This window comes from Cetorhinus maximus, chromosome 17 (assembly GCF_964194155.1).
Source record: "Cetorhinus maximus chromosome 17, sCetMax3.hap1.1, whole genome shotgun sequence".
Classification (NCBI taxonomy): domain Eukaryota; kingdom Metazoa; phylum Chordata; class Chondrichthyes; order Lamniformes; family Cetorhinidae; genus Cetorhinus; species Cetorhinus maximus.
In genome coordinates, this window is record NC_135895.1 from 41,253,225 (window position 1) to 41,276,190 (window position 22,966).

At 44.5% G+C, this 22,966-nt stretch overlaps 1 protein-coding gene across 2 annotated transcripts in view; it reads right to left on the reverse strand.

Annotated features, from left to right (window-relative positions):
- pik3r3b (phosphoinositide-3-kinase, regulatory subunit 3b (gamma)) overlaps positions 1–22,966 on the reverse strand; it is a 614,009-nt gene that overhangs the window by 422,941 nt on the left and 168,102 nt on the right. For both annotated transcript variants that reach the window (XM_078561061.1, XM_078561062.1), the window contains 2 exons: positions 16,424–16,516; positions 10,150–10,227 (listed from right to left, as the gene is read on the reverse strand). In XM_078561061.1, the coding sequence (XP_078417187.1) occupies positions 10,150–10,227; positions 16,424–16,516 (171 nt within the window). The remainder of the gene's footprint in view (positions 1–10,149; positions 10,228–16,423; positions 16,517–22,966) is intronic.

Here is a 22,966-nt window from a genome sequence, read left to right on the forward strand (position 1 = left end):
CAAGCATGTAGGTGCAGCAAGCAGTTAAGAAGGCAAATGGTATGTTGGCCTCCATTGCAAGAGGACTTGCATACAGGAACAAGGATGTCTTACTGCAGCTGTACAGGGCCTTGGTGAGACCACACCTGTAGTATTGTGTGCAGTTTTGGTCTCCTTACCTAAGGAAGGATATACTTGCTATAGAGCGAGTGCAGCAAAGGTTCACCAGACTGATTCCTAGGATGTCAGGATTGTCGTATGAGGAGAGATTGGGTCGACTCGGTCTGTATTCACTGGAGTTTAGAACAATGAGAGGGGATCTCATTGAAATGCATAAAATTCTGATAGGGATGGACAGATTGGATGCAAGGATGATGTTTGCTCTGCTGGGATGTCGAGGACAAGGGGTCACAATCTCAGGACATGGGGTAGGCCAATTAGGGCTGAGATGAGGAGAAACTTCTTCACTCAGAGGGTGGTGAACCTGTGGAATTCTCTACCACAGAAGGCTGTGGAAGCCAAGTCACTGAATATATTTAAGAAGGCAATAGATAGATTTCTAGTCTCTAAAGGTATCAAGGGGTATGGGGGAGAGAGCAGGAGTATGGCGTTGAGATAGAGGATCAGGCATGATCATACTGAATGGCAGAGCTGGCTCGAGAGGCTGTGTGACCTACTCCTGCTCCCATTTTCTATGTTTCTAAGTTTCATGGTATCAGGTCAAACATGGGCAAGGGGACCTCCTGCTGATTACCACACCCACCCTCAGATGATGAATCAGTACTCCTCCATGTTGAACACCAATTGTAAGAAGCATTAAGGGTGGCAAGGGCACAGAATGTACTCTGGGTGGAGGACTTCAATGGCCATCACCAAGAGTGGATCGGCATACCACCATTACTGACAGAGATGGCAGAGTCCTGAAGGACATAGTTGCCTTGCTAAGCCTGTGGCAGGTAGTCAGACAGCCAACACAAGGGAAAAACCTACTTGACCTCATTCTCATCAACCTAGCAGTCATACACTTTGCCCTGAAGAAGAGACCTCCATGGCTTTTCAGCGCTGATCAAATGGCCTAAATACTGACAGCTTCTTTTCTGGATGTCACTTTTTAGAATTCCTTTTTCTCTTACAAGTTAAAGCACCTTTTCATTTGTCTTATGGCTGTATAGAGAAATTAAAGAATACACCTAAGGATCCACATTTCAAAGGCCTAGGCTTCAACAGCAGGAATTGCCAACCTCTGATTCTCTGACATTTTTGGGGACATGGATCATGAATGTAATCCCAGTTGATTGTAAATATTCCATCTAGTTGTTTTCAAGCATTGCAACAAGGCATCATTGACACAAGGTAATTATAGCTTATATGGCACATCAATCCAGCATAAACTTACTGGATCGAATGGTCAGTTTCTGTGCTGTAAAAGTCAATATGGTGATGTACATAACCGGTTAGCATAAATTATGAGATGGTGCTAGGTACAAACTGCAAGACACCCTCAATCTATCCAGACTTGGACACCTTTCATTGAGCATATACTGGCTTACTCAATTCCTATTGATGTTTTCATGTTTACATAATGTTAATTCTCCTCTGAAGCACTGGTGGTCCGAGTACGTCATGAATTCTCATGCAAAAAGCTTTGCCTGTCATCCCAAATGAGCTGAAGATATAAGGACTGGAATCCTTTGTTGTTCATGCCAATTATGAGTGTTTATATTTGGGGTATGCAATATGTGCAATCTCAATGGAGTAGTGTTCATTTAAGTGTTCATTTAGTGTTCATTTAACCAAATACTTCCACCTTGATGAATGAGTTCTTGGAAACTTTACCTTTTAAACAGCAGTGCACATTCTCAGAAGAGAAGGAAGAAGACCCAGGATTCAGGCTGAGTGATATCACCACATGCTAAATTCAGCATTAACATGTGGGAGAGCTACCACTGGGAGAGCGGGTGCTCCTTTGTGCAGAATTTATGCTGAGGTTCTTCGCGTGAACCTGTGCCTGGTAGAAGCCCATGGCCCCGAAAAGGCATATTTGATGACTTAGTTCCTCCTCAAAAGGCTACTGTAGCCACAACAATAATCCCAGATTGGAAATTTAATGGAAGAGAACAACCTACAGAGTCCCTTCCTGTATCTCGCCAAACACAGCACCTTCCATTTATACTTGAATCTGCAGACTGACTAATTGATCAAGTTTTCCACTTACAAAAGCAAACACTTTTCTCTCTAAGTGATCAAAAACACAGACAGTTTTTTTTTACATAAAAATGTACAAATTGCTCAATTTGTGACAGAACTCATATTAACACACTGAAGGAAGCACTTCAACTTGCTTATTGGTTTATTAAGCTCAGAAAATTTCCAAGAAGGCAGTTGAGCTTTCAACAACTCAAGGAAAACTTTATTCAATTGCTGTATTATGGCAGAGCTTACTGTAGCGGCAGTGCAATATAAATGAGACAACAATGATGCCCTCCACCATGCACCCCCCCCACCCTACCCTGAGAAGGTACGAATTACTATGTAAATACTAGTGCCATTTTTCTGGTCATGTAAAAGGCCAGCCCATTCTTATAGGTAACAATATGGTCCTGACATCAGTAATCTGCAAAGACTTTACCCTACATATGAAATAGCATGTAAATAGATGAGAACAATTTTAATCACACCTTTTTTTGAAGAACTGTATCATTGATTTTCAGTCGCCAGCAGCGCTCTGAAATCTTCCCCATGTAAACAGGTCAGATTCTGCAGCTCCCACAGCCCACGTCTATTGCAAAGTTGAAGAGGAGGTCTTTAATTGCTGGAATGAGGACAATAATGCCAAAACCTGTCTCACTTTCCTAACTACGACAGACAGTGAAAATCCGGTAAGGTTTTGGCAGGCAAGCGTTAGTACATGTGAGGCCAAGTATGGAGTGATGCTATGCTTGAGAATTAAGACTGCAGCCGTGATTTTCTCTACCCGCTGGCGTCAGGCGTGTTTGGTGGTGTGAGCGGACAATATGGCGAGAAGGCCAGAAATCAGTTTCACAACGCTGTGAAACCAGTTTGTGTCTGCCCACACCGCCTGCAGAGGTCAGGCCACATTTCCCGTCATCGGACATCAGAAACCTCATTGTAATCCATTTGCATATCATTATAAGCCCAGCTCGCCGGAATCTTCCCCCCCTCGCTAGACATTCTGCCACTGCACACCCGTGTGTTTCACAACAGCATATAAAGGGCGTGCATTGGCGGGCTGCACTTTGAGGGGAATTTGGAGGTGAGTAGATAGTAACGTTACGGAGTGCTCACCCAGGTTGCCTGTTGGACTTCAAAGTTGAGGCGCGTTGCGGGGGTGGGGGCGAGGACTGCCCTACAGCTGAGGCACGTTGGGGCAGGGGGGGAGGCAAGGGCTGCCCTGAGGTTGAGGCACATGGGGTGGGGGAGGGATGGAACAGTATGTACAAATGATTAACGCCCATGCCCAGGCTGTGCAATTACATCTTCTTAGCTTTTCTAAGCCTCTCTTGGTGCTCCCCGGTAATCCACACCGGAGGTGGAGGCAGCCTGCTGACTGCAACGCCTGGTCTGTGATGACCTTGGTGGGCATCCTCTGGAGGGCTGAGACCTGGAGGGCCCCAGCCTGCTTTCGGTTTCCTGCTGTGTGGCAGCGGCACCCTCCTCGGCCTGTGGAGCTGGAGCTACTGAAGTCACAGGAAGAGGGGACTCCGATGGGCCGGACACTCACGGAGTCACCTGGGTGGATGGCCCCGGGTGCGCACCTGCTGATCCTCCTCCCTATGGGTGCCCGAGGGCCCCTGGCTGACTCCTTGAGGAGAAGGGGAAGCTGGAGTGAGATTGAGTTGACCTGCATCCCTCTTGCATTCACACTGTTGGAGGCCAACTATGGCATCAGCGATGGAGTTCAACCCACGCAGCAGAGCAGGAGTAATGCCCTGGACCAAGGTCTCCATGGCGGCTGCCATCCTAACAGTGTTGACCTCGGTGCGTTGGCATGCCGGCACTATCACCTCAGCCTGAAGGTGGACGGACTCCTTCATCGTGCCTTGCAATCGAGGAGCGCAGCGGACATCCCTCCTTGGTGTTCCTGTGCTTGCCTTTGCAGCTCCAGCAACTGAGACATGACAAGCCCAGAGACTCATCATCTGACTCGGACTCAGCAATGTTCTGGCCTCCAGCAGTCCTCTGAATGCCGGGGACCTGGGAAGTCCCTGGCGCTTCCTGCAGTGGATCAGACAGTGCGATGTGCTCACCAGATTGTGATCCGAGGCTACTGTAAAGCTGGGTCCCACCGAGGTGTGTGTCTCTGCGCTGGTGGAGGGTGTGGGTGAGCGCTTTGACAGGACTTCAAGGAGGGTGCCTCCAGATTCCTCTTCAGAGGTTTCTTTGGGGCTCGATTGGAGGCCGTGGGCCATGGACTCTGTCAGCTGTTTGGTAGATGTGCCTGCAGAAGCAAGGGGAGATAAATAGTGCGTGTCAGTGGCCTGTGAAACAGGACACATCACTCACAGCATGGTTGTCTGATGGATGTTGCACTGCTGGATCCTCACTTGATAGAGCACCACTGACCTCACCGTCAACACAGGACCGGTCCAGATCCTCGAGGGCCAGCTGGATGGCTCTGTTTTCAGTCCGTGAGGACCTTGATTTCAGGCATTCCTCCACCGGTCTGCGACCTCTCCCTCTTGTTGTGTGCCAGCTTGTCCTGCCTGAATAGAGGTGGAGAGAATATAAGCAGCACATCTTCCATGCCAGATGATAAGTATGCTTGGCATGTATGGGTGGTGAGTGGTCCCATGGATGGGATGAGGACAATGAAGATGTGTGTGAGAGAGTGAATGGTGATGTCCCTTGAACTGGGGGTGAGTGAGGGCGCTGTGGATGTGTAATGGGTTTGTGAGTGTGTGAGTTGAGGGTGATGACAAGAGTGACTTACCCTGGCAGAATGGAGGAGACCATTCATCCTCTTGCGGCACTGGGTGTCTGTCCTCTTTTGAAGGGCGTTGGTGCTGACCACCACTGCCACCGCCTCCCAAGCCAGATTAGTGAGGTCGCTTCCCATCCTGCGGCCAGACCTGGGGTCGTGGACATCACGGTGAGCCTTCACTGCGTCCTAAAGGTGCTTGTGGGGCGCGTCAGTGAATCTGGGGGCTGCAGTCTTTGCCTTTTAGGTCCATGTCTTCTTTGCAGCAGTTGTGGGCTGGAAGCACTGAGAGGTGTGTGGGTGGCTGCACTTTAAATATGGCGCCTGACGTGCTGAAGTGGTGAGGCGATGGCGTGGAGGGCAAATGAGAGCCCGCCCGCCATGGAAATGGCATGTTCCCGGGGATGCATAATTAATGCAAAGGGTTTGGGATGGTATGGCGTGAAAAGCCGCCATTGCTCAGTGCAAATCTGGGATGGTTCTGCCCCACATGTATCATGGTGCCAAAGCATGTTTTCACATACAATCAAGTACTTTTAGAGTTGTAGACACTCATGTGACGAATTTTCATGCAGCAAGGTCCCACAAACAACAATTACATCAGTGACCAGCTGACATATGTTTTGTGCTGTTGATTAACAAGAGAAATGTTGGCAAAGATACAAAGCGGTTCCCTAATCTTCTTCCAATGGTGCAATGGGATCTGTAAAGTTTATGTGAACCAGCAGAACAAGCAGCCCATAGACAGTTTAATGTATCAGAGGGGCAATAATTCCAACAAAGTAGCACTCCCTCAATACGGAAATGAAATGTCAAATTAATTTATGTGATCATATCCCTGAATGAGATGTTGGAGTCATTCATTACGTATCATTTTCATAGACTCACTTCCAAATCTCTTCCACTTAGAAGCGACCTCCAGTTTACAAACTGCACTTGGACTTCTGTTCAGGGAGCAACTTTTTTTTTCACTGCTTGTATTACAATTATAATCTATTGCATTCATCACTCAGCTGGTTCTCAACTCTCTGCAGATCAGCAGCAGTGAGTTGGCTGGAACGCAGCTACAGTGTGTTCCCCTTGCTCAGATTCAAGACAGACAATGGCAATCCGAATGCAGACCACTCTTCTACATCTACCAAATAAGCATAGAGTACAAAAGCAAGTAGTCAAATTCCTTATGAAATAAGTAACGGTGTGAATAAAGTAGTATTTACCACAAATGCAAGAGCAGTAATAAATAATAAAAGCTATAACAGCGTTTAGTTAACCTTGATTCTCCCGACCATAAGGCCTTAAGGCGTAGGAGCAGAAGTAGGCCATTCAGCCCATCGAGTCTGCTCTGCCATTCAATGAGATCATGGCTGATCTGATAATCCTCAACTCCACTTTCCTGCCTTTTCCCCATAACCCTTGATTCCCTTACTGATTAAAAACCTGTGTATCTCAACCTTGAATATACTTAATGACCCAGTCTCTACAGCCCTCTGCGGTAACGAATTCCACAGATTCACTGCCCTCTGAGAGAAGAAACTCCTCCTTATCTCTGTCTTAAATGGGCAACCCTGTACTCTAAGATTATGCCCTCTGGTCTTAGACTCTCCCACAAAGGGAAACAACCTCTCAGCATTTAACCTGTCAAGCCCCCTGAGAATCTTGTGGGCAGAATTTTTCCCCCATTTGGCGGGGGGGGGGGGGTGTAAGAGTGGGCATGCAGAGGCATGCGCCCGATTGGCGCCCCCAATTGGGGGCGTGCCGCCATTTTATGTGGGTGGGCCAAATAAGGCCCGCCCAGTGTGACGTCCGCACGGAAGGGCTATGTGCTTCCTATGCCGGGGGGGGGGGAGGGGGGGGATTCCCTAAACCTGACAGTGCGCTCTTTTGCGCATGTGCACAAAAGAGCGCATTCATCTCCCTGAGGCTAAGTGCTGCCTCAGGGAGGTCGGATGTACATTAAGAAATCTGAAATATAGAGAAAAAAAAATTCCCTGACATGTCCCCTCATGTGACACTGTCACATGAGTTGGGACATGCCCATAACTTTTACATACACTTTAATTACATTTTTTAAAACCTACATGAAACCTCATCCCGCCTGTGGATGAGGTTTCATGCTTTTTCCAATGCCTGCCAGGGCTCCCGGCCTGCCCGCCAACCTTAAGCTTGGACGGGCAGGTCCATTAATTAGTTTAATGACTCTGTCAATGGCCTCAATTGGCCATTGACAGGTCGGCGGGCGCACAGCTGATTTTGCTGAGCCTCTGCCTACTGAAAATTTAAATGGGGCACGGTGACGTCTGGAGTTCCGCCCAACGTCATCCCGCATCATTTCACGTGTCGGTGAGTGGGCCCCACCCTCCACTCGCTGACTGGAATATCCTGGCCTATATGTTTCAATGAGGTTGCCTCTCATTCTTCTAAGCTCCAATGAGTACAGGCCCAACCTACTCAACCTCTCCTCATAAGAAAATCCCTCCCTACCTGGGATCAACCTAGTGAACCTTCTCTGGACTGCCTCCAATGCCAGTATATCTTTCCTTAGATAAGGGGACCAAAACTGTTCACAGTAATCTAGATGTGGTCTAACTTGTGCCTTGTACAGTTGTATCAGGACTTCCCTATTTTTATACTCCATTCCCTTTGAAATAAAAGCCAACATCCCATTTGCTTCCCTATTCCTGTTGAACTTCTATATTAGCTTTTTGGGATTCATGCACAAGGACTCCCAAATCCCTCTGTGCTGCACCTTTCTGCAGTCTTTCTCCATTTAAATAATATTCAGCTCCTCTAGTCTTCCTGCCAAAGTGCATAACCTCACACTTTCCTACATTATATTCCATCTGCCTGTGGAGGTGTATCAAGATCCTCTTCCTCCAGTGGCTCCCCCTTGCCAGTGCCAGATTGCAGAGAGTACAGTATTGAACCACAATGAGTGACACCCGCTCTGGGGGGTATTGTAGTGCTCCCACTGAATGGTCCAGGCATTGGAAGCGCATCTTCAGAAGACCTATGGTCCTCTCTACCACCGCCCTTGTGGAGGCATGGCTCCTATTATAATGCTGCTCTGCCTCTTGGATTGGTGGAGAGGCATCATAAGCCACCTTTTCAACTGATAGCCCTTGTCACCCAGCAGCCATCAGTCCAGTCGGGCTGGAGCACTGAAGATTCTCAGCACCTGGGAGTGTCTCAGGATGTAGGCATCATGGGAGTTGCCAGGGTACCTTGCACAGACTTGCAGAATCTGCATCCTGTGATCACACACTATCTGCACGTTCATGGAATGGAATCCCTTCCTGTTGATGAAGGCACCGGGCTGATCCACTGTGGGGGTCACATGGCCACATGTGTGCAGTCGATTGCACCCCGGATGCAGGGGAACCCAGCAATCGCTGCAAAGCCTCAGGCTCTTTCAGCCAGGCTGGCCTCGTCCGTACGGAAATGAATAAATGTCATTACTCGCATGAACTGAGCTTCTGTCACCAGCTTGACGCAACTGTGGACAGCTGATTGAGACATTCAACAAAGATCCCCTACTACTGACCCCTGGAAAGAGCCAGAGGCATGGAAGTTGAGAGCCACTGTGACCTTCAGAGCCACTGGCATGGGGTTTCCACCCACACAGTTGGAGGTGATCTCAGGCCCAGTTATCTGACAAATGGAGATCACTGTCTTCCTGGAGAGGTGGAGACTCCTTTGGCATTGTACCTCGAACATATTGAGGTAGCTGCATCGCTGCTTGCAAACTCTGGTAGCAGGATAGTGGCATCCTCTGCAGTCCCTTCCACCTTGGAATACCTGCTGGCCCTACACCCCCTGTGTCTGCACCTCTCCTCCCACGGGTCACTACCCTGGAAGTTGCATTGGGGCACTTGGCCTTCTCTTCCTTCTGCACCTCTCTTCTTGCTCAAAGGAGGTGCCTCCAGCAGAGAGCACAATCGCCATTACCAGGGTAACAGAAGGCTCTCTTATACCTGGAAGGGTCCACACGATCAAAATGCTCCAAGGGCCTAGGAGACACCAATGAGTCCTGAAATGAAGCCTGGAAATGCGAAGAATGAAGCTCAGAATGGAAATGAAGCTGTCAAGTTCCAATAAGCAACCAGCAACAAACTATCTCCTTAACTCCTCACAACTCACCCTGGCAATGCTGCTGGTCCTTTTTATCCCACCCTTGGATGAGGTTTTGCAAAATGTGGGCTGCCTGCCTGCCCGTTTTGCCCATGCGACGAGTGCGAAATTGCACAAGCAACATAAATTTGGGTCCAATTGCATTTTTAATGGCCTTAAGTGGCCTCTTAATTGATGATGGGTGTGGCTCCGACACCCGCACATGCCCGCCAACCTGAAGATGGGACGGGTGCGGGATGATGCGGGGATGCTTGCCCGACATCTTCTCGTGCTATTTTACACCTGATCAGGTCGGGCACATGTCCGCCTGTGAAGCACAGCACTCTGCCCCCCAATAACTTTGGCAGAAATCCAAGCCATACTGTTTCTCAAGAAATTCTGCCAATGTCACAGTGGGGGATCACCGGCAGCCCCAGTGGAAATTCTACCCCACCTTAATTATCAAAAAATAGAGATCCTTGTGAACATATTAAATTAAGGCACTGCCTTTCATCATGACAACAATAATCAAGGTGTTTACGGTTTCTTTAATGCAGAAACACTAATTGAAACACAAAATTATATTCTAATAAAATTCATCCAATGGCCTATACTGAAGGCTCAGTTTTAAAGCCAACATATCACTGAACATTTAGACCAGCAATGTGGCCTCTTAATTGATGATGGGTGCAGCTCCAACACCCACACACGTCTGCTAACCTGAAGATTGTATGCATGCGGGTGTTGGAGCCTTGATTCTTATTCTGTACAGAGTAAAACATTAGTGTTGTTGGTAGTACTAGTGTTAAAGTGCCAGAGTGGTACTTTAGGTGCTACAGTTGGCTGCAGGAGGGTTACAGAGGAGAAAATCAGCTTTTTTGCTTCTAATTACCATTGTGATCCACCTATAAAGTAGGCAAGTACAAATATCAGGTTACAACACTCAGTTTCAAACATGAATAAGACACACTTGGACAAGTTAACAGAGGGTGTGGAACTGTATCCTAACAGGAGTGCTGGAGAGGAAAACAAAACCATTTAATATTGAAGACATCAGTTCAATTCTTTCCAAGTAAAAATCAAAGTGGAATATTTTAGTTGCTTTTCAATCCTTGGTTTCTTACCAATTTCAAGAGCTTCCTTGAGCTCCAAGCCACCAGCTGAGCCAGGGGGAGGCCTGTAGAGGGTTTCACCTTCTGTACCTTTCAGAGAAAATGAACAAAGTTCAATTCAAATGGGAATGTGATAAATGCGTTGTACAAATTTACGATGCAGCAGCAGAAATGATCGCCCCAAAATCTACCATGAGGCGCATCCTAGTGTATATACCAAAAACAAATTGCTGGAAGTCACAGGCACTGACCCTGGAGAACTTTCCAAGATCAGGGGAACACTCCTCATTAGGCAGCCAATTTGGGTACCTGATAGTGAAGAAGCCAGAAAGACCGGCTGAAGACAGTTAGGCCAGAGGGTTTATCAGACTCTCCGCGCCACCAAAAACAAAGAAAATGCTCCCAGTGGCCTTGTTTTTGCAGGGGTCCCTTGAACTCAAGAAAAACTGGAACTCCTCACCTAGGGAGTTCCTGCCCCAAGCCTAGCTCCTTTCTACGCTGATGGCCATTGTTGGGGTAGGCCAAAACAGGCCATGGATTTTCAGTATCAATGGAAGCCTTTCATTAATTTATGGGCTGTAGAATTTAACCAATAGCAACAGTTCACCAAAAGTAAAGGCTACAAAAGTTGCAACCAGTGCTGTGCTACACAGTGTTTGCTCTGTCACATCATTGAATGCTCCCAATGCTACAGGAGGTAAAGGTTAAGGAGGACAGGCAGGAGAGTGCAGTTAAAGCCACAATCAGATCAGCCATGATCTTACTGAATGTCGGAACAGGCTCGAGGGGCCAAATGGCCTACTCCTGCATCTATTTCTGATACTCTTATGTACAAACACATTGCATTGTACCTCCAAAATTGTTAATAATTTTTTCATTCATTCTTTTTATTCTGCTTATTGAAAAGAGTCACTAAGCAAACCATTAATTGAGCAGAAAACAGTTAAAGCTGCAAGTCAAAAATAATAGAGTGAATCCATTTTAAATATCCTCTATATTTCAATGCTATGTCATTTGATTCAAAACCTGCAGTTACATTCATTTGCCTTAGAGGTAGATGTGCCTCACAATGAATCAAAAGAATGACCTCTGAGGGCAGATTTCACACTGAGAATTGGCTCTGCAACAAATTTAAAGAGCCCCCTCTGCTGCTACAAGGACTTAATCAAAGCACAGTTAAAAAAGAACTGTTCATCGCAACTACATTTGCTATGACCGGTTCCCGGCAAAGTCCCCCAATTTGTTAACTTCCCGCATGGGACCCCAATTTTGTCATTCTCCCGAGTGAGGAGGAATGAGCTGGCTCTCCTTCTTTATTCAACCCCCTTGGTTAGTCGCAACAAGATTAAGTTAAAAGGGTCCCCTTCCCCCGTAGATACCTTTCCCAGTCCAAATGTATTTATTTTTTTAGAAGGAGCCAATTTAACCAGGCTTTCTTGAGTCAAAGAGAGAGCAAACTTATTAGTTACTAAAAACCCGAGAAAAATAATAAAAACGCAATGCACGTACACACGGATCAGAAATGAGAAGTTAAGAGTCCAAATAAAAGTTTAAAAAGATGGACGAATCAGTCTTTCACTTGTCTGTGAGGGGTAAATGGTGAAACATTGTGGACGTTAAATTGGATGATGCTGGTGGAGCTGACTTTGGCAGTTTTGCAGTGGGTTTGGAGACGCTTGATTCTGCAGGGTAGCTGAAGAGGCTGTCCTATTTCCTTTTTGATCTTGGCTTCTGCTGAGCCTTGCCTCCAGCAACAGAGAGCGAGAGAGAGACTTTGCCTGCAACTACAGGGGTGACTAGTTGGTCTTCTTCTTGCAGTCACACACACAGCACACCAGCACACTAGCACACACTGCACTGCTCTGCAGTCGGCTTTTTAACTAATTTTCCCTGTGTATTTCTGTAAGGGGGGAAAAAAAACATGTCTTGCACCCAGAGTCTGTTGTCTTTGATCTCTGACCATTTTACACATTCTGAGATATGAATCAACAGAAGACGGATTTTACATGGCTGCTGAGATGTAGTAATCTGTCTTTTGTCTCTGTAACCACAGGAGATTAAAGTTCAGTCTATTGCATCTTTCCTATCTCACTATTAAGTGTCTCTGCTCAAAGAAAGTCATGACACCTTTTCAAGGGCGACATTCTCTCTCAGGACAGGTCTGTCAGTGTAATCCACATGGGAATTTTCCCAGAAAGTGGTCACTTTAGATTAGCAGCCATCTTTTGCTCAGTGTCCTTGCTTGTATTTCTTTAAAAACACACAAATCTTCCTTAAAAAGTTCAATATACCCATAATTAATCTGTGGCTGTAATTGGCTTTTCATGACACCGTATAATCCTAAATATTAGCAAAAGGGGGCTATTATGGTGGTTGGGTGCTGCTGTGAACAGTGCCCATTACCTTTAGGACTTTCAAACCTTGTCCTGATTGAAGAAATTAGAGGGTAAGTTATCTGCTTGCGCGCTCCTGGCACAGAACCTTATTCACTTGGCCTGCACGTTTGGAAATCATGCTCGCACAGACCATGATTTCCTATCTATGAAAATTAACGAACATAAAATCCTGAGCTGGCTGCACGTGTGCTCCCTGCAAAAATTGAATCAGGCAGGAAAATAGGTGTTCACAAGGTATCCTCTGTGTTTACCACAGAAATGACCCTCCCTCCACTGTGTTTAAAACCTGGATAGAACAACTTGTCTACTTATTGCTGACCCTTGATACTCCATGTGTAAGGATTTCAAATGCTGGTCAGCAGCAGCTCTGAGAAAGATGAGTAATACAGGATTCACTCAGTATTTGTATTACAATATCAGGCTTGGGAAATGACTGATGTGGGTTTCCAAGGCCTAACCTTGCAGACATAAGGAGGTGCTGGATAGAAAAAAGGAAGAGGAAAAAACTAGTGTAGCAAGTTGCCCTGGACCACGTGCCAGAGAGGTGGAGGGCAGAAGGTAGGTGTCCAGTATGCCCAGTCAGGAAAGGTCCCTTACATAAAAGACAACACAAGGAGAAACAGGGGGAAAGAACTGACTGCAAAAGAAGGGAGTAAACAGCTGAGAGTATTCCCTATTCATGAAATAATTGTAGGGGAATTCTACACAAAATGTCTCTTCCTAGGCCACTGGCAGTTTAAAGGTTTAAAGCTTTGGAAAAACTATGACACAAGAACAATTGTACAGCATCTCCTTTTGTAAAATTTAGACAATGTGCTAATTTAGACAAATACAATGCTTTTAATACCTGCAGGTTATTTCTTGGCAGGCTATGGTTTTTAGCATTGTGTGCAAGCTGGGTCGTCACTTTTTTTAGTTCTCTGAAATCCCAGGCATCACAAAAAGCCATATTAATTTTATAATATCGGGAATTGAAAGTTCTGCAACATTTCAGAATTTTCAGTGGCTTAAAGGGGAAGGCAACATGTTTGGCCAATTTGGAACACAGCAACCTCATTATAAACAGCAATATTTGTGAAGCTGTGCAAGAGGTAGAGAACGCCATCCAATTCTCCACTGAAGCTCTCCTTCAGAAAATGAGACAGAAGAGGGAGAGTGGTCCAGAGGAATGTCATAATCTGCTTGTCACAGGTACAAATATTCCCTTTTACCAGGTGGCAGACAAATTCCATCTACCCAATTTTCATGTTGTGAGCTGACACCTTGTTGTGTTACGCCACTCCCCAGTGGACCACCATAAGCATGTCACTATCTTTTGCTCCATGCTTCCCTCCATTTCAACAACATCAAAAAGCCTGAGGGGATCTGGTGGTGATACAAAGGCTATCAGAGAGCAGGGAAGGAATGGAGACAGGTAGGCAAGCAACTCCTCACAATTAATGTTTACAGCAGAACATCACAGCGTTAAGTTAAAGTAATACATCAAGTGCACTCCAATATCACTTCACAAAATTACCCTTCCTGGAGGAGTGGCTGATGGAGGGGACACAGTCAGAAAGTTGCACTGCTATGTGTATTTCAGAAAAACATTCTGGAAACCTGATGGGACTTGCAATTGCTGCAAATGCAGGTATGGATCATATTGTTATGGTAAAAATTAGACCACTTGACCTTAGTTCAGCGCTAGTGTTTGTCTCCATATGAGTCTCCTTAATCCCACTCCCTTGCTTGCTCCCCAAATCCTTTAATATTCCTCTTTTACAAACAATGGTCTAATTCCTTATGAAGAGGCTTAGGGATTCAGTAGTTTGTGTCAGAATTCTGCTCTGTGGAAAGGTGTTGGTCTGGTGGCAAAGAGGGCAGAAAACTTGATTTCTGCTGCAAGATGTGGAATTTGGACAGAATGTGGTCACGTTGGAATTCAGCCCTGTTTGTCCTGGTTTTTTAAAATCCGATGGGGGTCATGGGGATGCCTTCTATCTGGCCCTCATTATTTTAAGGGTGCAAGTTGGAAGAGTCCCATTGGCTTCCCTGGAAAATTCTATCCTTTACACTTTTGAAAGGTCTCAGCAAAACTTACACAGGTTAGAGTTAGATAGTGGCCTTCTGAAAGATCCTAAAGCTTTAGTAGGCTGAATTCCCTTGCAATAAATAAAAGGCTAATATGCCATTTTCCTTACTAATTGCTTGCTGCTAACTTTCTGTGTTCTTTGTATGAGCACACCCGAATCTCTTTGAACATTAACATTTCCAAGTTTCACACCTTTTAAAAAAAATCCTGCTTTTCTATTCTTACAATCAAAGTGAATAACTGTACACTTCCCTACATCATACTCCATCTGCCATCTTGTTGTCCACTCACTTAACCTGTCCATATCTCTCTGCAGCCTCTGTGTCCTCCCCACAGCTTACCTTTCCACCTAGCTTGGTATCATCAGTGCCCCACCCTCACCTTCGCCATCATCGGCACCTCACCTTCCACCCCACCAACCTTCATATTTAGCAGCCCATTCTCCGCCATCCGCCATTTCCACCAGTTCCAGTGATACCACCACCAATCACATCTTCCGCTGCCCTCCCCTTTCAGCTTTCCGAAGGGATCATTCCCTCTGTGACACCCTGGTCCTTAGTCACCCCTAAAACCCATTCCCTTCCCTACGGCATCTTTCTGCAAGTGCAGGAGATGCAACACTTGTCCTTTCATCTCCTCCCTTCTCACCATCCAAGGCCCCAAACATTCCTTCTAAGTGAAACAGCGATTTACTTGTACTTTCTTCAATTTAGTATTCTATATTTGCTGCTCATGATGTGGTTTCCTCTACATTGGGGGGACAAAATGCAGACTGCGTGACCGTTTTGTGGAATACCTCCATTCAGTCCGCCAACATGACCCTGAGCTTCCTGTCACTTGTCATTTTCGTTCTCCACCTTGCTCCCAGTCGACCTTTCTGTCCTTGGCCTGCCAGCGTTCCAGTGAAGCTTAACACAAGCTCGAGGAACAGCACCTCATTTTTCATCTCAGCACTCTACAACTTTTCTGGATGCAACATCGAGTTCAACATCTTTAGATCGTAACCTCTGCCTCCATCTTGTCCTTTGCATTTTTTTCTGGCATTTTTTGCTGACGTCTTTCTTTCTTTATCCCTTTGTGCCGTATTCAGATGTTTTGTAGCCATTCATGCCTCATTATGACAAAATCTTTGTTACTTTACTATACCCATTACCACTCTGTTCGGCTTTTGCATCATGAAATCTTTTGTCTCTCCTGCCCACCACCGTATCACAGATCTTCCCTTTTGTTCTTCCTGCCCTCTCCCCCCTTCAACTTGCTTAAAAACTCTTACATTTCTATCTTCCTTCTGTCCTAATGAAAAATCATTGACCTGGAACGTTAACCCTGTTTCTCTCCAGAGATACTGCCTGACTTGCTGAGTATTTCCAGCAGTTTTTATTTTTATTATAGCTAACTACATCTCTCAGTAACATTCAATGAATTAATTTTAATGAAATTACTGTTGTTATGCAGCTGAATGTGACGGCAAGATTAAAGGCTAGAATGGTAAAAATGGTCACAAGATGAATAATTTATTTTTTGTGCTATTAGGAGAAGCCCTACTCTTCTGTGAATAATGTTGGGAGGGTCTTCAATGTCCAGCTGAATAGGTACAAGGGCATCACACATGGCACTCCTTCAGTACTGACCCCTTTGTCAGTTAATGTGCTCAAATCTAGCAATACAGCTTGAATTCATGCCCATTTGACTCTGAGGCAAAAACTGGACAGCTCATGCTTTGAGAATGACCTCCAAGCACATCTGTGTGTACATGCTCGTGATATACCTGCATTTGTGTTCGAAACAGGGCAACTGGGAGAATTTGTGAAAATAGTACCTTTCTTCTCCAAGGTCTCAGTCAGCTTCATCACAATCTGTGGTGCTTGATCCGGCAAAGTTAACAGCTCAGTTAGCTCCTGCCCCAAGGGAACTGTCAATGTAGAACACAGAAAGAGTATTTATTATGCTAGCCTGCAGCCCCCTCTGAGCATCAACTAAACTGGATTTTTAATCATGGTAACAAGCTGCAAAATATTCCGTATTCTGACACTTATTCTTATCATTTTCGACATGTGGTTCAGTTGGCTATTCCATCAGATAGATGGCTTTGAAAGGTACATTTCTACTATCGCAATTACCATTCGCCATGTGCAAGACAATTTCAGAACTGTCCTATGCCATTATGAGGCTGCTCTTTCTAAAATTGGATGTACCTGGAGTACATATTTGTATAAGCTCTTAAAATGGGAGTTACCAAATACAGAAGACTTTTAATGGTTCGAGCAAAGGTGCCTCTTGTTATAAAATAATGTTACTTCAACCCCTTGAGAATGACAGTTTTGGAGTTTGGGGCCTTCGGTGCTGCAGAATGTTTGGTCATGGGCTCCTTCTCATTGTGTTTCACACACTGATTTTCAGTATGCCAAAATGAAGATCCAGCAAACCAAGAAGCTGACCTTAACACTGCAGGAATCCTGGCCTCTACTCCAGCCCTGCTGAAGTTCATGGGTTTAGCAGGGGGTCACAAGTGTTAGGGCATCGCTCCCCTGTCTCCTCCCATCCCACCTTCATGACCATGTGGAAGTGGTGGGAAAATATAGCAGAAATTTCTGCTTCTCATCACTGGTGGTCCGGGTTCCCAAGTGGGACGCACACCTGCCCATCTGTAAGTCATGCCCAGTGAGTCCAAGCTCTGATTGAGGGTCATGGCACTGGGGCTTTCGATTGGAAAAATGTGGTTCAAATGGATTGAAGCCACTCATCTAATCTCAGGCTACAACCTTATTTTCATACATCAGAGAGGTCTCTTCTCACATATCATGATCTCACTTGACCTTCTGAATCAGAATGCTGCCTTTTATTCATATCCTAAATTACAGAACTGGACTGTAATTGGTAACCATAGCCCCAAATACCACATTTTCACTCTGTGAGGCAAATTCTAATGGCCTAAGTTAAGTGCACAATAAATTTTACACCAAAAAACAGTTTTCCTTTTTAATCTGACACTGTTATTTATGCTATGTGAATAATTAGTTCAGGTTTCTATTACACTCAGGACAAAGATAGACAGATCTCATGGCCATTTTCTATTATTGAGTCACCTTCACTTGAAAATGTTTTGTAATTAACCAGTTCCTATCGGTGCTACATTGAGCATTGAGCTTATACAGTGGGCCAGATTCTGCAGCAACTGCACATGTACATCTTGCCTGCAAAATTGTTCCAAAATCAAAAATGTGTCTTTAAACGATCAAGTCTTACTTGCTACTTTACTAATCTGGCTAGAACATCCCCTGATGCTTATGTGACAATGATAAAGGCATTGGTTCAGGGTTTCTTCGATCACCTATTTTCTGCTTTTTCTGCACAATCTAGCCATTAAGAATTTGTGTCTAAAGTTCCTGCAAAACCTATTAGCCTATAGCGTGACATTTAAACTGGTGTAAATTAAGCACTAATACAGTGGTACTATTAAAATGAGGAGTGGCCTCCTGCCCTCTGCCCTGGTGCCTCCCTCTCAGAGCAATGTGCCTCTGCTGCTGCTCCTCTTCTCATTATTATATGGACAGCTTGTGCCCTTTGAGCAGGTCATGCCAGCTATTTAGTCCTTTTGAACACATTTTGGGGGCAGGGATACGAAAAATTGCAGATGCACTGAGACTGGCAACACTTAGTTAACAAAAGAGTACACAGTATTTAAATAACTACAGTGTCGTTCTTTCATTGACATTGCCTTTGATCTTTAATATTAGATTTGTTGCAATGAATTAGGGAAAAAAGCTATTTCAAACACAGGTTGCACAGTATTTTACTAGATATAGATATAAAACATCACAGGCTTAACTTGGTTAGACCATCTGTATGTATTATTTATCTATTAAAACCTTGTTAATGGCAAACCCTGTATTCTGCCAGACAGATGGTGTTTTCTTTGCATTTTTAATGAACCAATTTGCAAAGCTTGTGAGAAGAATCAAAAGAATAAGCAAAGCATAAGAAGCTGACTCTGGCAGTATCTTCCAAGAAATCAGCATTGCAGAATCATTCCTTCAGGCAATATTTGAAAACAGAAAGCTGGACCGAAGCTGGTGATGGATAGAATTTCAGCTGTCACCATTTAGTTGTGTGAATTAAATAGATTTTCTGGGACACAAAGCACTGTGACAAGGAATCTATCTTTGTCATAATGCATTTCCTAAATTTAATTTCACAATCCTTTCCATTACAAAGTAGTAGTTTTCCAGCTCTTTGTTTAAGTAACGGTGCACATTTAGTATGTTTTCCACAGGCTTTTTTTCCTGGTCTTCCCTTTATAGGGTTCTCCTTTTTCCTGTTCTACATGTTGTTTCCTGGCCAAGATGGCTATGGGCAGATGGATTGCTCCCAGGTCTCTTCTAGTGTTACTTTCAAGTGTCTGTGGATGATACACCAACCATGTCCTGCCTTCCTCTGTGTAGGGGAATGGCTACAGTGTGCAAAGTAAGGAGTGTAAGGGGAAAATAAAGCCATAAGATTGGAGCTTCCTCCCTGTTTAGTCCCACCATCACACCCAGCTACCACACTCTTCACCCTTCCTCACCTAGAATATGGGGATACCTGAAAAACTTCCACTTAAAAATCTTCCCAATTATTTAAAGAACCAGAAGAAACTTTGGTTGGAAAATAAATAATCTAAATATGTACCAGCAGCCAATCCTCTTACTGGTTAACAAAACAAATAAACAGCCACCTTTCTGGAGCAAACACAGACAAGCATGAAGATGAGGGGTTGACCCATTATGTTATGCGCTCATATCTATACATGTGCAGGTAACATGTGCAAAACATACACAGATGTGCAGGTACACACATGCATGCACACAAGTACATACATTCATGCAGACCTCAAGGTGCATACCTGCAGGTAGACACGCCTACAGGCACGCGCATATGCGTGTACACACACACACACACACACACACACACACACACGTTATGACTTAGGTGTATGCTGATGAGGCATTATTCACACAGTACCTCTCACCCCCTTTAAGGGCAGAGAACTGGGCTAAACAGCAACAAACTTCCACAAAAGAAAACTGGATATTAATAACCAACAACTAAAACCCACTCAAATGATCAATTAACAAGACGTGAGGTACTATTGTGATACATACCATTCTCCCACAGTCTGTCATTTCTCAACATGTTCAGAATATATGTTGCCAGTTCCCTCAAGGTAACATTAATTATACTCCATAGTCACTGGTCCAGTCTGTGAGATTCTCAGTGACCACAATTGCACACTATCTACCTCAAGGCAGCCTTATTAAAGTCGATAAAGTGAATGTGCAAAATAAAATACATGTGACTGATGTTTCTATTGGGATAACGGGCAGACCACGAGTATCGAGCCAAACCACAATAATTGTGTTTTGACAGAAGAAATAATAACTTTGATTGATAAGAATCAGATTTCACCCATTATGTGTCCACCAGTGAAGTTGAATTTTCCTCCTTTTATTCAGGGGGTCAGTCTCTGGGCAATGAGAGACAGAAAGACAGCCCATGCCAAGTGCACTATGTTTCCTGCTAACGCAAAATGGCCGTGCAGGATGGCCACCGATAGCTGCCTACACACGTGCAGAATCCAATGACATAAGTGTGTGTGCGCTGGGGTTTGGGGTGTGGATGGCCACAATTCCATTTGCAGCCCTCTGAAAAGTTTAACACAGTAAAAAAGTGTTAACTTGATACTACCCGCACTGTAATATTTGCAATTCCAGAGCCAGTGATGACCATGCATGCTCCTTGATGCACACTGCCCTCATAAAGATGGTGGCCATGCATACAACTGCGCATGCAGGGCGCTGGCAGCCAACGCAGCCTCCCAAGTGCTTGGCTCTTTTAATATGCAAATACTGGTGCAGCTCCACCAATACTATCTGGGTTGTTGCTGCACTGGATCCCTCACTTCTGAGAATGGACAGACCCCTCACCCGACCCCCTCCCACTAAAAATGCCTTTGGTCTGCACTCGGTCACTCACTAGAATACTGCGATGGAGGAGAGCAGGTGAGCTGCCCCAGGGTGCCTGAAACCTGCCAAATGTGTGTTAGTGAGGCCTGGCTCACATTGACATTAACAACCATATGAAGGAAAATTACCCCTACCACAGTAAAGTTGTTTAACGAGAGTAGTCAAATGCTAACCGTTCCATAGCAAGCTACTGTGTTATGGTGTTATATTGGTAGTGCTATTTAGAAACATCTGACCAAAAAGCTATTTTCCCCCTTGGACCAGTTCTGGGATAATTAGCAGCAATTTTTGAGCTTACTTAGGAAATGATGCCACAAGTTTGATTTAATGCTATGAACTATAACCTTTAATTCATTTTGCAACAGCTTCAGAGAGTGAATAGTGGTTCATTTATACTAGTGATATCCACTCCACTACAAAAGCACCACTGACAAATGTCACAAGTTCACTGTCACGTTTTTCATTGAACCTGATTGATTACTTCAATCATGCCTTAACTGAATAAAATCTCAAGGTTCTACACTGATACAAATCCCAACAGCACAGGCTTTTGTGCATTTTGCTGCTATTTCCCTCTGCTCCCCAGAAATGAAACATTCACCCATCAGCATTTTCCTCTGGAAAGAGGAAAAACCCTGTTAAATATCAGAAACAAGCCACCACAGAAGCACACCAATAAAATCAGCTCCACTATATTCCGATTATTACTATCAAGAGCAACACTACCTGAAAAGGAAAGAAAAATATAACATTTAAAAGCACAATATTCTTTTTAGAAGCACTTAGTACATTTAGCCAGAGGTCCACTGTGTCAAATATACAGCTTCACTGTGGTACCCCATCTCTCCTTGTGATGTTTCCTATGTCTCAGTTGTCTTTTTCAGAACTACAGTGTTTTGAAGCAATGACACTCTGTTTGCCATAAGTGCAAACTCTAGTTAAAGATATAGGGATAGAATTTTCACTGGGGTTGCCCCAACCATCCATTGTAACTTTGATGGGTGTAAACGAAGGCCTGGACACGAGAAAAAGGAGGGATAGGTTAAACTGGTGAATGGGCTGAAGGGCCAGTATCAGGGAGACTTGCTTCACGTAAATAGTAACCAATGTTTAGAAAGGTCTTCAATGTAGAGCAGTGGAAGTAAAAGCCTTAGACTCATCAAGAGTCTGTTGGATGGCATGATAGCAGCTACAATTCTCTTTAAACACACACTTTATAAAATGCTCCAGCACTGTGGCAGATTTCTCAGGAGTAAAAAGTAACTAGCCACGGTAACCTTACAGATTGAATTTTTTTTAAAAAGACATTCTGCCTCGATTCCACTGATATAAAATAATGAGGCTTGAAAGAAAGCAGCAATCTTCTACAGCAGATAACTTTTCACTCAGATGAAACTGGAAAATTCTGGAAATGTCTCACTGAGGTGAGATATCATGATGTCTGGAAATTCCTGTGTGCTTCTTTGAGTGAATATTAACATTGCATTTTTTCCCTCTTTCCTTCTGGTCAACTGTCTTAGCCCTCAGAGTTGTCTACCAGGCTATCATCACTGCTGTTCTTGAGCCAGCTTGAGGAGATACCACTGCATAAGAACATTAGAAATAGGAGCAAGAAGAGACCACATGGCCCTTGAGCCTGCTCCATTATTTAATACGATCATGATTGCTCTTCTACCTCAAATCTACTTTCCTGTCCACTCCCCACATCCTTTGATTCCCTAAAAGAACAAAAATCTATCTATCTACCCCAGCCTTGAATGTACTCAACAATGGAGCATCCACAACCCTCTGGATTAGAGTATTTCAAAGATCCACAATCTTCCAAGTAAAGGAATTTTTCTTCATCCCAGTCTTAAATGATCAACCCCTTATCCTGCAGTTATGCCCCTGCGTTTTGGATTCCCCAGCATTCAGAGGAAATAACTTCACCGTGTCTGCTCAGCTCCTTCAGAATCTTATATGAGAAGAACTCTCATTCTTCTAAACTCCAGAGTATAGGCCCAGTTTACATAGTGTCTCATCATATGACAACCCTCTTATCTCAAGAATCAATCTAGTGACCCTTCCCTGTACCATCTCCAAGTCAACTATATTCTTCCTTAGATATGGACACCAAAACTCTGCACAATACTTCAGTTGTGATGTCACCAAAGTCCAATACAATTATAGCAAGAATTCCTTTTTTTGTATTCCAATCCTTGTGCAATAGGGGCCAACATGCCACTTGCCTTCCTAACTGTTTGCTACTCTGTGTTCTTTGTACAAGTACATTTCTCCGAACATCAATAATTAAAAGTTCCATGCCTTTTAAAAAAGTTCTACTTTTCTATTCTTATTACCAAAGTGAATAACTTTACACT